The 14240-nt window shown below is 33.7% G+C and overlaps 2 protein-coding genes across 2 annotated transcripts; both read right to left on the reverse strand.

Moving 5' to 3' along the window:
* Positions 1 to 1558, reverse strand: LOC111714540 (uncharacterized; the record flags this gene model as incomplete). Its single annotated transcript, XM_023489675.1, is given in 2 exon segments — positions 1 to 1373; positions 1457 to 1558. Coding segments are annotated over 2 exon segments (1422 nt in total), but the record flags the coding sequence as incomplete, so codon positions are not given.
* Positions 1559 to 7619: 6061 nt separating this feature from the next.
* On the reverse strand, positions 7620 to 11084 carry LOC111714541 (uncharacterized). The gene is made up of 6 exons (XM_023489676.1): positions 10982 to 11084; positions 10087 to 10168; positions 9098 to 9192; positions 8810 to 8932; positions 8072 to 8193; positions 7620 to 7873 (listed from the first exon to the last, which is right to left on the reverse strand). Exons 1-6 carry the CDS (start codon positions 11012 to 11014, stop codon positions 7654 to 7656), a joined length of 675 nt encoding a protein of 224 aa, XP_023345444.1. The 5' UTR covers positions 11015 to 11084; the 3' UTR covers positions 7620 to 7653.
* Positions 11085 to 14240: the final 3156 nt, after the last annotated feature.

The raw sequence follows: 14240 nt of genomic DNA on the forward strand, positions 1-14240 counted from the left end.
TTCTCCATCAGTAGTTGTTTCTCCATCAGTAGTTTTTTCTCCATCAGTAGTTGTTTCTCCATTAGTAGTTGTTTCTCCATCAGTAGTTGTTTCTCCATCAGTAGTTATTTCTCCATCAGTAGTTGTTTCTCCATCATTAGTTGTTTCTCCCTCAGTAGTTGTTTTTTCATCAGTGGTTGTTTCTCCATCAGTAGTTGTTTCTGTCAAACTGTCAAATTGTATATCAGGTATTATAAGTTTACATAATAGAGATTCATTTCCGATGGAAGCAATTCTGAATCTATTATTTGTAAGAATTTGAGCGTTGTCTGATACATTTTGTAGCCCAATTGATGTTCCGGTAAAACTAAGTTTTAAATTGGGATTAGAGTAATAGTTTATTCTAGTTTCAAATGTAGGTTGGCTGTAAGCCATTATTGTTCTATATCCTCCAGGACCTGACCCTGCTGGTATTAAATATCCATGTCCATAGGGATATGCTGTACTTGTTGTAGTTAGTGGATCATGTTGACAACCAAAATTATGTGCTAGCTCATGACTGAATGTGAAGTATCCAACTGCGCATGATTTCATGGACACTGATAAGGTCAGACCATTGGAAATTGTGTTAAAGAAAGCAATTCCACATGCGTTCATGCTGCTTACAAGAAGAACAGCAGCATCTGCGCTTTCTCTTAACTCTTCAACTGAATATTTCATGTATGCAAAGGTATAGATCATTGAAGTAGGATCAGCCCTCTCTTTTATTGTAGCCAGCTCAATGCAATGATTGACTATGTTTAGAGGTATTTTGCTGTTGGCGTATCCCTGATTTGTTTCAGCAAGCATTTGATTAACATACCCGTTTATGTCAGGTGTTACTGCAGCAAACTCTTTGGTGTAGTATATTTTTACAGATATTGTTACTAATGAAAAATTATCAACTCCTTCATTAATTACTGGAAGTACGTTTTGACTGGCCATCTCATCAATTGCAATGTTTGCATTTGTTAACCCTGTCACCGAATGCTCTATCAATTCTTGCACATTTATTTCCTTCCAAATGTGACCATACATGCCACAGTTTTCAATGATAAATGTTTTACCCACTGGATTTTGTAAATGGCCATGCAAACTTTTTTTTACAGGATCATAGGTAATGATAGCATTGGTAAAGTTACTTCCATAATGAAGACAATTTTCATCTTTTCCAATAAAATCATCAAATTCCAAAGTCAAATTGCCCGGAAAAGTTAAAAAATGTTCTCCAATAGTATCAAAGTTGACATTTATTCGTTGACAGGTTACAATTTGCTTTGCCTGACAACACGGTATAGTTGTATTATTTTGAAGGACATCTTCATTTATTGTGAACAACACATTTCCAGCAATACCTAAAAGAAAGTAAATGCAGAGACAAAACTTTATTTCAGTACAAAACACAATATCCAACGAAACATTAGTGTATGAAATATACCTCTGAGGGTTAGTGCAACAAACCAGTGCTTAATGAATAATCTATGCATGATAAGTAGTGACTGCTAGTGCTGACCATATCTAACATCAGACAACTATTGTGTCATTTACTCATTCATTCAGAGTTTTATTGGTATACATCACATATTTGGGAGGGGGGGGGGGTGCACAATTCTTAAACAACCTTTTATATTTATTCTCAAACCTTTATCACACTTTTTATAAAATCAGAATTAATTAGTGCTTTCTTTAAATTTTTTCAAATGCATTCTTATGTGTACTGCATGCATTTATCTATTTTGTCAAGGCTATCAATATCTCCGACCAAATTAAAAACAAATTGATTCTAAATTACCAATAATCTGTCTGCTTACCTTTTATTGACATGAATTAAAACAAACAACAAAGATCTAATTTTAGAACCACTAAATAATATCCATTTAGTTGTTTTTGATACAGATTTTTAAAGTTTTAACGATCTTTTTTTCAACTGTTTCAAAGAAAACTTTAGAACTAGTGCAAGGTGGATTTGAGCATTTTCAAAAAAAATGCCTCATAGTTTCACTTTAGTTAACTTTATACATTGCATTCATAAAGAAAGATTTTCGAAATTACAATAAGAAGTTAGGATATGTTTATTGTCTGAAAATGCTGGCAAGGATTGAATAAAAAAAATCCTTTTTTTCAAACAATAATAATCTAGGAAATAAAACAAGACTTTTATGTGTAAATTTGTAGTAAAAACCCTACTCCACAGACTGCTTGTATCTATCCAGGTATAATTCAGTTTCACTTAGCTATCGATGTTGACCATGAATCAACGCTAAACCAATGGACGCGATCTCGCCAGCTTTAAACCGAACATCAGGACAGCCACAGCATAGGATATCAGGATTGCAAGATACTCAATCGCAAGGCTAATCAATATAAACTCCTTGATTAGGCTGAACTACCTTGAGACAAATCCTAATGGGTTGAGATTGTTTAACAACTCTCATCCCCGGAATTATACATCACTAAGCATGTGATCCATACTGAGCTGGGAACTTCAGAATGGGATACTTTTAATCACAACTACTTAATCTAAATATCCATTATGGAAATTTTAAATGCAGTCTTTTTCTCTCTTTTTGGATATATGTACATTGTTTTCTCCTATGAGAGTGCAGGAATATAGTTCGTAAATTGTAATAACCATGGATAAAGATAAATTGCGCATAAGACGACATTTTTCACCTTGAAAGATTTAAATGTACAGAGATGTTTTAAAGATATTCCTATTATTTAGATTAACTAGGTCGGTTGTGAACATTGGCTGTTCTTATGTCATTGAGTACTTGTGGTGTACATGAGTTCTGTAGAGAGAAATTTAAGACAGTTTAGTCCTTCTCATGTCCTTCTTCAGTTCTCGTCAATATGATAAATTGCTCAGTGAAATATTGTTGTTCAAATATTTCCATTCCTGGAGTTATTTTACGCTCTATTATGAAATCCATTAAAACACCAAACCACCCCGCTTATCATTGAAGTACACTTTGACCTCTAGAAGTATGAGTTTGTGGACTGTACAATTCTTGGTGATTTTGCGTACATAAGCTATCTATGTTTTTTTATTTATCTATGGTAATGATCAATGACAGCTTTGAAAATAAATTCCATCCTATGAGAGATATCCGCAATTTCTAAGGAATAAAGAATTTGTTGTTGGCCATTTTGTAAATTAATCGGTGAAGAAAATATTTGATAATATGTTTGAGATTCTTTTTTAACTCAGATAAAGCCACAATTAAAAGTTGAAAGAGAAGATGGACACAAAATGCCATAAAAGCCTAGTAATCTGTATCTGGAATATGGTTTTTTATTGCTTTTCATCTTGTTCATGCATCATTTATTAACAACCCTTTTATCAGTGCTTCAGCAAAAGTTTGAATTTGTACATTTGTTGCATTATCGTCTGTTTTCCTTCTCTTTTATTGCTCACACAAGGAAATTGTTCATTCAGTAAAAGGTTGATGCCATGTTCTTTGATAAAAAAGGCCAAAGCCAGTTATTTTTACTTAATGTTTCAAGAATATTCAAAAGATAATTAAAAACCTGTACCTTAACTTAATTCTATAATTTCCTCTAAAAGAAGTCATTCTGTTCCTGATATATTTACTGATAACAATCAAACTTTTGTAGGATCTAATGAAATAGCAGAAGGTTTTAATGAATTTTTTGTCAACGTGGGACATATGCTGTCTAGACATTCCGGAATCTGACTTCACTTTTGAAACATATTTAAATGAGTCCATGAATGAGAATTTTGTTTTTGCAAATATTACACCTGATATTATTTTTGAAACGGTAAATAAGCTGAAACCCAAGAACAGCTCAGGAAAAGGCAATATTTTTACCAAAATACTAAATAGAATTGATAGCTCAATCTTTGTTTTGTCTCAAACTAAGAATATCTTACCATTAAACATTCGTCCATATGTTTATAACTCTCTTCTAAGGCTTCATATTGAATATGGAATTGCTACTTGGGGAGGGGTTAAAAACTGTAAACTGCAAAATCAGATCTTTGCAAAAAAGGCAATAAGAGCGGGTGGTTAATCATAGTACTTTCAAGGCACATTCAAATCCATTATTTTCAAAACTGAAAGTTCTAAATGATGGATAATATTTTTGGTGATCTTCCATTTTGATTCATTTACTTAGATGATACTCTCATCTATTCTCCTGATTTGGTTTCTCATCAAGATCATCTTCAGCAAGTCCTTCAGCTCTGCAGAGAACATGGACTAACCATCAACCTGGACAAGTGTGTTTTTGCTGTCAACCAGGTAGAGTTTCTCAGCTGTCATGTGTCTGCCTCTGGCTCCGCCCCTCTCCAGAAGCTCTGCTCTGCCATCTTTCATTTCCCTTGTCCAGTTGATCGACCTCTCTCTCCAACAATTCCTAGGACTGATCAAGTTCTACAGGAAGTTTATCCATAAGGCTGCAAAGATTCTTCACCCTCTGACCTCAGCTTTGAACAATGATATATACTTTTTAGAAAAATCTCAGCGGGAGTGGTTGAATGAGCAGTTGCTTAAAAAACTTTAAACAAGCGGTTAAAAGCAAATTAATTATTTCAAATCTTAAACCCAGCAGTATTTTAAGAAGAACTTTGTTCCATTGATTGAAAGCAAAATTTGTTGAAATATCTGAAACCTAGCAGTTGAAAACAAAAAACTGTATTATCTTAGTGGTTGAACTAATTAAAAAGTTTTAAAAAGTGGATAAAAATTGAAACAAAAAATGTACGAATTTGGTTGAACAAAGCTCAAATATGTGAAAAAAGTTGCATTTCTTATTCAAGACTGCATAGAGTTTCGCTTGATCTCAACCGCTCATTCAACTGTTAATACTGAGTTTTTTCTCCACAAAGTATATATCATTCAGCTTTGAAAGGGACTCTGTCATGGAGCAGTCCTTCTCCCATGCCAAACCTGCTCTCTTCGTGTTCTCAGGTTGGTTCATCCTGTTCCCTCAGTTCCTATCTCCCTAGTCATTGATGCCGCAGAGTCCCACGTTGGTGCAGTCCTCAAGCAAAGAATTGTCTTCGTCCTGGGCCCCACTAGCATTCTTCAGCAAGAAACTCTCCATCCTGGAGACACACTACTCCGCATTTGACCATGAGCTGCTAGCTGCCTACTCTGCCATCCCATCCTGTTGGTATTCATGTGGTTGTAGTTCCTGGTTCCTGCTCTGAAGGTTCAGTTTTTCCGGTTCTCTCTGTCAACTCTGGAACTCATGCTCAGGGTTTAATTTCTCCAGCTCACTCCTCCGATGTTTCTTTGACCTCAGCTCAGTTAATAGATTATTCCCATGTTGCTCAGCTTCAAACAATGATCAGAAACTTAGGATCTAATTTCAAGCTCTTTGCTCAGCATGCAAATAGTTCCTTTGTCTGGAGTATTAGTTCTTTATGACCTCTCTACAGGTTTTCCAAGACCTCTAGCTCCTGGTTCTCTCTGGAAATCCTTGTTTCTCCAACTCATGGTTTGTCTCACCCTGGAGTCTGAGCTTCTTGCAGGTTAATCTCTCAACATTTTTGTTGGAAAAAATTTGTCCAAAGATGTTGGCCTTTTGGCTCATTCCTGCATTACTTGCCATAAAAGCAAGATCCAGACCCACATCCGTTCCAGTGTTCCACAAATCCCTGTCCCCAGTAGAAGGTTCAGAAATCTTCATGTTGATCTTGCTCAGGCTCTGCTTTCAGGATGGGTTTCCAGGTTTGGAGTTCCATCAGTTCTTACTTACAATCCTGGAACACAGTTCACCTCCTCCTCGTGGAAAGAATTGTGCCATCTTCTTGGACTCTTTCATACAAAGACAACCTTGTTCCATCCTCAGGTAGTGGTATGGTTGAAAGGTTTTACCGTTCCTTAAAGAGTTCTCTCCATTCCAAGCTAGCAGGTTCAGTTTGGATCCATCATCTTCCTGCTGGTTCTCTTGGGTTTGCTTTGTGCTCTGACGAATGATCAAGTTTGTTCCACTGCAGGAGCTGTTTATGGTTCCCCTTTGGTGCTCCCTGGAATGTTCCTAGATGCTCTGGAGTTGGAGATATTCTCTGATCTGTTCCATCGAGCAGAGTTTCTCATCCCCTCCTAATCACCTTGTTCGTGCAACACTCCTGCTATCCCTGCATCCCCAAAAATTGCAACCCATGTGTTTGTTTGTGAGGATTCAAAGACTCCTCCTCTCCAACCTTTGTATAGAGGTCCGTACCCAGTTCTACAAAAAAGATGACAAATATTTTACTCTGCAGCGGATAAGGTTTCAATAGACAGTCTCAAACCAGTAATCTATACTGAAGTTATAGTCCCTCAAGTTCCTTCAACCAGAGGACATCCACAACAAGCTCCTCTGGATTGTTCTCTGCCCAATGCACCTCTGCCTCGGGTTAAGTTCAGTTCTCCTTCTCGCCCTCTCTTCTAAGTTCTCCAGTTCTTCGAAGAAATCCTCCTAGAGCGACCAGACAACCACCTACAGGCACAGCTTTATCTCCTTGGCGACCTCATAGATGATGCAGGGGGGGACCTCTGTGGCGGAGCCTAATACACTCTTCATATTTTCTAACCCGGCTCTAACATAGTTATATTATGTGAGACCATTTTCAATCACAGTCTTTGTTCCATATTTCTTTAAACATTTGATCCATGTCTCGCCTTAATTTTATCATTTTTTAAAACTTTTTTTTACAAACATTTTTACTTTTTAAAAGGATTTTGCTAAAAAAATAAGTTTTGCAAATTTGCAATATTTTTGTAGATTTCAAAAGTAGAGCATAAGAGCTTTCCAATGATGCATTATTTGTCAAATAGACCCAGAAGTGCAAGCCTGCCAGGTAAAATCAATGAATTTATTTGCATATAAAACACATAAAAACATACAAAAAACTTTTATTTTTGATTATGAAAATTTTTAAGTTCTAGCTGAAGATGACATCTATTTTTTCTAGTCTTTACGTTCCAAAAGAAATCTTTTCGTGCAATTATTTTCAAACCAAATAAAACTGTATGGCCCAACCTGTCATCGTTGCCTTAGTCTGGTCCACTTTAGTATTTATTCACTTTGTTTTCAAGTAACCCAGTGGGGAAAGGGTTGATATTTGTCAACAATAAAAAATTTAAATTTTTCAACATTTTACCCGCGTACTTTTTAAAAAAACCTTTCTAGCGTTCTAACCATTAAAGTTAGAGGTAGAATTTTTTTTCATGAGCCTCTGTTCAAAAGTGACTGCAAACTGCAGAAACAATGAAGGAATAATCAAAATTAAACAAATTTAAAGCTTCAAAAAAACAAAAAGTTGTTTGCATTGGTCAGATAATTGTGTTTGGGGTACCATTATAAATTTAACATGTTTGCATTGGTCAGATAATTGTGTTTGGGGTACCATTGCAAATATAACATTTAATGTTCATGGTTGCCATTGTCTTACAATGATATTTTCACTGTGTCGATTTAAGAAAAAAGGTTAACACTTCCATCAATTTTGTTAGTGGTGATATTGCAATATCACTAAAAGTTAAGTTGTTAATATCTAAAACTAAAAAATATTTTTCATTAGAAATTAAAGCAGTTCACTCTATTCTCCTGTAAATTGAAAAATAAGATCAAGCTGTATATTTCACTTTTTATCTTTTTCATTTTTTCGTTTCTTTTTATTTATTTGTCGCTATATCCTTTCTTTTCTTCTTCTTTGTCTGCACTATACCCTTTCGGTTCTTCTTTGTCTGCACTATACCCTTTCGGTTCTTCTTTTTTTGTTGTTGTCTCTGCTGCAGTTGTTGTTGTTGAAGCTGTTGTTGTTGTTGTTGCAGCTGTTGTTGTTGTTTCATCAGCCTTTCCAGAATCATCAGCTTTCTTCAGCATAACTGAATCTTGCCTGCTCAAACAAGTCTCATAACATTGAGATGCAATAAAACAAACAAAAATAATTAATTTACAGAATCTAAAGATTTAGCCCTCGAATTTGTGATATGTGAAAGTGTAAAAATTGCGGATTGAATTTTAATTTCAACAACTTCAAATCAAAATCGGGCTAAAAAATCTTATTCTATAAGTTATGTTATGAAAAACGCTCCTGTCTTTAGTTTCCTCTCTGGTGTTGTTGGTCATTCCATAGATAATGGTGTTGTCATATTTTAAACCTTCTCCGTCGATTTCTTCTTGAAGCTTCTTTACCTCCTCGTGCCAGGTCTTATCCTTGAACATAGAAACATAGATAACAAGAACAATACAAACTGTTTCCTCTGTTTTTTGAAACTTGAAAATATTGCTCATTAATTTGGCGATAATGAGCAAAACTTGGACAAGCTATGTGCAAAATTGCGTGAAACTACATGCGGTGGAACCACTTGTGTTAAAGGATGTTTATTAAAGCATACTGAAGTAATCCATTATTGAGAGATTTGCAGTAAAGAAATTGAGAATTTGCTCCAAACTTTGAATTTCTAATTACAAAATCCAAACTAGACTTAGGATTTCTAATTACTAGATCCAAACTAGACTTTGGATATTTCAATTGATAAATTATATTGGATCAAATAATGTAAGTTAATATTTTTTTAGTTTTTGCTTCCTTTTGAGAGTTGAAGGAATGCGTCAAACAATCTGTTTCAGAAAGAAATTTTTTGAGAGAACTCAGATAAACAGATGTCAGCTGTCCGTAGATGGTACACATGTGCCGAGACCTGAGAAAGCTGGAAATGCGGGAAACAGATGTCAGCTGTCCGTAGATGGTACACATGTGCCGAGACCTGAGAAAGCAGGAAAAGCGGGAAAGAAGGAACATACATGCAGCCATTAAAACATTCTTCACCTGATTATCACCTCCTGGTCCGGAGAATTTTCTCACATAGTATTCTCCTTTTCCGCAGGATTTCAGAAACACGTCAGGGGTTTTAGAGTACCCTTTTCCTGGCAGGGGCTCAGGGGGGGTTGTCTAAAATCATAATCATGACTGTTTTAGTAATTATTTGCATTTCTATTTTTGCATTATTATAATTTTGTATTCTTTTTAGAGCTACATATTTTCATGAATTATCATCATTTTGTGTATTCTTGTTTTTATTAATATCATTATTATTATTATCATTATTATTATTACCGTCTCTGTGATGTTGTGACACATAGTAAGAGTATACTCTGGGGTGGTATTAGTCATAAAGAAAAATAATGGAAATTTGCATTCCATTTTCTTTTCTAAAAAAATATTAATTATGAAAGAAGTTTTTGTCTCAAACTCTAATTTTCTAATCCCAAATCTTTGCAGCCCGATGTTGAAGACCTTTAATATTGGAAATTATATGAATTCTGCATGTATGATAGATGTAATTAATAGTCTAAGTTTGAAATATCAAAGGTCTACACCATGATATGTTGAAGCTGAGGAAAAGTATTTAATAGCTTAACTATAACAAAATGTATACCATATCGAGTTGTCAAAAATACAAATGCAGAGAAAATGTTTCATTTGTTGTACTGTTTTGCCGTTTAAAGTCTGTATCATTATTGCAACTTGACCGAGCTGTTTAATAGTCAGAATGGTCCCAAAAAACATGGGAATTCAGTGACGAATTCGATATCGTCTTTTCAAATAATTCTTTGATTTAGTATAGTGATACCTACTGCAGAAAGCTGAAATCTGTAAGAGTTCGTCTGCTATGTTTACATTTTGTTTGTTTATGTTTTGACTGCATACAGTTGTACTTAGTAAAACAAGAAAATTGCAGTATACAAACTGAGTAAACTTGTCCGTCTTCATTGTTCATCTTGTGGAGACATTATAGACACATCTTTACAGTCTTTTACCCTTTTCATAAAATAAACTCTAGCAGACATAATAATATTATGGCTTTTGAAATTAGGTATTACAATGTTTATTCATAGCAAAGACGATATACAATTCGTTACTGAATTCCCATGTTTTTTTGGGACACCCTGTATTTCAAATAAACCGGAGTTCATATTGTAATGAAACAAATCAACAAATTAATAGCCAAGGAGGGAAATGGAATATAGTGATTATTTATCTTATAATTGTTATTTTTATTGCTTTTTATTTAATGGATTTATTAACTATAACAAAAAACTTACTTTCTGAATTTTCTCCCTCTAGATATTTTTCAATTTTTGCCTTGGTTTCCTTAGATAACTTTTGAATTTCTTCTGTAGTACTCTAAACATTATATCATTTCTTCTGTAGTACTCAAAACATTATATCATTTCTTCTGTAGTACTCTAAACATTATATCCTTTATTCTGTAGTACTCTAAACATTATATTATTTCTTCTGTAGTACTCTAAACACTATGTAATTTCTTCTGTAGTACTCTAAACATTCACTATGTAATTTCTTCTGTAGTACTCTAAACATTATATCTTTTATTCTGTAGTACTCTAAACATTATATTATTTCTTCTGTAGTACTCTAAACATTATATCATTTCTTCTGTAGTACTCTAAACATTATATCATTTCTTCTGTAGTACTCTAAACACTATATAATTTCTTCTGTAGTACTCTAAACATTATATCTTTTATTCTGTAGTACTCTAAACATTATATTATTTCTTCTGTAGTACTCTAAATATTATATCATTTCTTCTGTAGTACTCTAAACATCCTATTATTTCTTCCGTAGTACTCTAGAAGGGAGTACTCTAGGAGGGAGGAGGTTGATATTTTGGACCACTTACCATAAACTACAGATTTTGAATATTTAACAAGATTTAAATTGCCATCTTTTGATACTTTTTATCGATTATGTTTTTGATTGGATTTACTTTGTTTAATTTTGTTCACAAATATTCCTTTAATATTTTTTATTTTAAGTAACCCCTGATTTAAAGTTTCATACCAGATTCACAGCAGGAGACTTGAAACCCACTTGTTAACAAAACAGTAAAGATATTCTTTTATCTTTTTTAGATACAAATTCGACTACATATATCCTTAAAAGGTTTATAAAGGTAAACAAAATGGAACCTACTTTTTCTGTAGCATTAAAGCTTGCACAGGCCATCTTGTGTTCACTATTGATCTCCAATACTTCATAGCCCTGGACAAAATGTTTTATTTGGAGTCTTTGGAGTCTGGAAGGAAATCATTATCATTGGAGTATACTATCGGAGACCCAAGAGTCAAGACTTCATAACTTCAAGATTTTTCATCGGAGACTCCCAACAAGAATCCCAACAAGAATCCCAACAAGAATCCCAACAAGAATCCCAACAAGAATCCCAACAAGAATCCCAACTAGAATCCCAACAAGAATCCCAACAAGAATCCCAACAAGAATCCCAAAAAGAATCCCAACAAGAATCCCAACAAGAATCCCAACAAGAATCCCAACAAGAATCCCAAAAAGAATAAAGACCTTCAGTGGGTAAAAAAATAAAGTTTAAAAAATTAGCAGGCATTTAAGAATTGTACCAGTCAGCCAGTTAAAAAATAGCTATCAAAGAACTGTGAGTTGTGATACATTAGAAAAGTAAGAATATATATATTAGATGATCTTTGCCTAACAATGACTTATCGAGTTTAGCAAATAAGCAGATTGGTCCCTGGGAAGACATAATTTTCATTTCATAATTCCAATTATAAAGTGGAATGTCCATTTTACGATTTAAAACGGTATCATTTTTAGTGTGATCAAGAATAAATGAGATATTTAAGTTTTTCTGTTTAAAAAATGATTATTTTCAATTGTTGTTTATACCTCTACATCAGTGAATTTCGGATTTCCGCTTCAAAAAAACAATGCAGGAAATTGCTAGAAAATGACAAAATATGCCCGTTAATGATCGGATATAGGCGTCAAAATGTCCGTTTAAATCAAGAATGGCACTTTTTAAATTGAGGGTGATGTAAAATTACAAGTACAGTCCCTTTAAACATCACCTTGCACCGCTGCAACAGCAAAGATGAGAATGACACAGTGTACAGAGTGCATCTTGAATACTGGATACAGAGGGAAGTTTGTCAAGGATTTTATTATCAAATTAATCAAGTATTATTCAGGGATTCTAGTGAAATCTGATCCAGGCTCAATTATAGCAGAAATAAATCCTTCTAGATTCACAAAATCATAAGAAAAAAAATATTTTATGTGGGCCTAATTTTGTGGGCTAGAAAAAATATTTCTAGAATCGCAAAATTGGAAGAAAAAAATGATTTTTCCCGAGGTTATATTGTATGAATCACAAAATCAGAGGAAAAAAGTATTTTTTACCCGGGCTTAATCAAAGGATAAAAATAAATCTAACTAGAATCATAAAATCAGAGGAAAAAAGTATTTTTTTACCCGGGCTTAATCAATACATTTTTCTAGAATCACAAAATCATAAGAAAATAAGTATTTTTTTAAAAACAGAATGGCAATATGTTTTTGATACTATGAAATTACATGTTATAGGGGTCACTTTTCTTCATAAACAAACGTTGGCTGATAACAAGATCCTTATCGAAACGAAAAACAATGCAGCAGGGTATAGAATTGAAAATAACCATGCACGGCCTATAAATCTTAATTGAAAAATAAAATCAGACAAAACTTTGTCTTTAAGTTTAATAAACTCTAAGTAATTGAGGCTATCTGTAGTTTATCATGATGTAAATTTCCTCTCATTATTTCTAATTAGTGATAACCTGAACACAGTGAACTGATTGACCGCTCTCTGTTTTTATTTAAATTATAAAAGGTTGCAAAGTATTTTTTTTTATTTTCAACAAATTTATCAGTCTAATAGTTTCATGTGAATGTGAGAGAGAAACAATTCAACTAATTAAAAAACTTTTTAAAGTCGGTTTTTCCCATTGGGGGGGGGGGGGGTTGTACAACTAATGCAACGCAGCTTTGTAATAATGTAAGTACAAAAAGAATACTTATAAACATCAATGTAAACCAGTTTATGCAGTGCAGACATGTTTTTGAATATTTATGTACTAATTGTGTATTCGGGTTGTAACGATACTATATATACTAATGCGACCATTTTTTTTTCTCTTCAAAATTGATATAGCAATTTGTTTGCCTTCTTCTGTAAATATTCAACCCAGTGTTTTGTAAATAAACACACTACCGATCTATTACATGTCACGAGCATTGTTCATCATGAAGACACAAATACTAGAGCCCTGCATATTTGTTAAGGGACGAAAAGCAAATATACTTCAGGATGCCGATTATTTTAATATAATAGAAACATTGCAAATGGCTCTATTGGAAATGTACTAAGAGGCCTAGCTACTCCGGACAGGCCTAACTGATGGGGATTGGATTGTTTCACGAAATGCTTATTCTCATCCTGCTGATATCACTCTAGTATCCCTACTCCATTAGCGCCTGATCCAATCAGAGTTCAGCCATTTGTTTGTTGTCTATTCGGAACCAATGGAAATAGCTCATTATCCAATTAGAGATAAATCCTTACATCGGCGCTATAACATTAAATGGAAATATTTACTTGAACTGAAACTTTAGTGATATAAGTTCTGTCAGAGCCCAAAACTTTGAAAAAAGCCTTATCCAGCAATTTTCTCGGGTTTTGCCTCATAGAGAAGTTGAAGCGTTGAAGTGTTGAAAATGTGGGAGTTGTTAATAAAATAAGATTCTTTATGCCTGATCAGACTTCCGGAAATTTATGAAAATTGCACTCGATATTATGGACTTAACAAATTTGATTCAACCCTAGTCCTGGTGCTTCCAGACAATTTAGGTTGCAGCCTTAACTGTTAAAATCAAGCGGCACATTTTCTAGAATTAGACGAGATAATACTCACCCAATTTGTTTTGCTTTTCTAAATAAGATTTTACGGTAACCTTGACTTATAACTTAGCTGTAACAACATAAAGTCTACAATTGAATCTACTTAACAATGATCATGATAAACTAAACATCGAACCGAAAAAAGTCTAGGCTCAACCTTACTGTTATTCAATCTTTTAATTTGTTTGTTAAAGTTTTTTTTTCAGCACTATTTTACTCAAAAAATTTATCTGGAAGAGTACATGATTCAAAACTTTAAAGATACTTCGTAGGTATTCTATAAAACTAATTTTTCGCGGATTTTTCTGATTAAATTCAAGGATTTTCATAAAAAGTGGCAGTTGACAGTTTTACTGAGCACAATTTTTTATTCCTGTTATAGTTGCTACAACAAATGAATTGAGTCTTTGTCACAAACTATGATGTTCTAATCTCTATATCTTTGTAACCCAATGCCGTAGACCTTAAATATTTCAAGCT

The sequence above is a fragment of the Eurytemora carolleeae genome, unplaced genomic scaffold, assembly GCF_000591075.1.
Source record: "Eurytemora carolleeae unplaced genomic scaffold, Eaff_2.0 scaffold1591, whole genome shotgun sequence".
NCBI lineage: Eukaryota > Metazoa > Arthropoda > Copepoda > Calanoida > Temoridae > Eurytemora > Eurytemora carolleeae.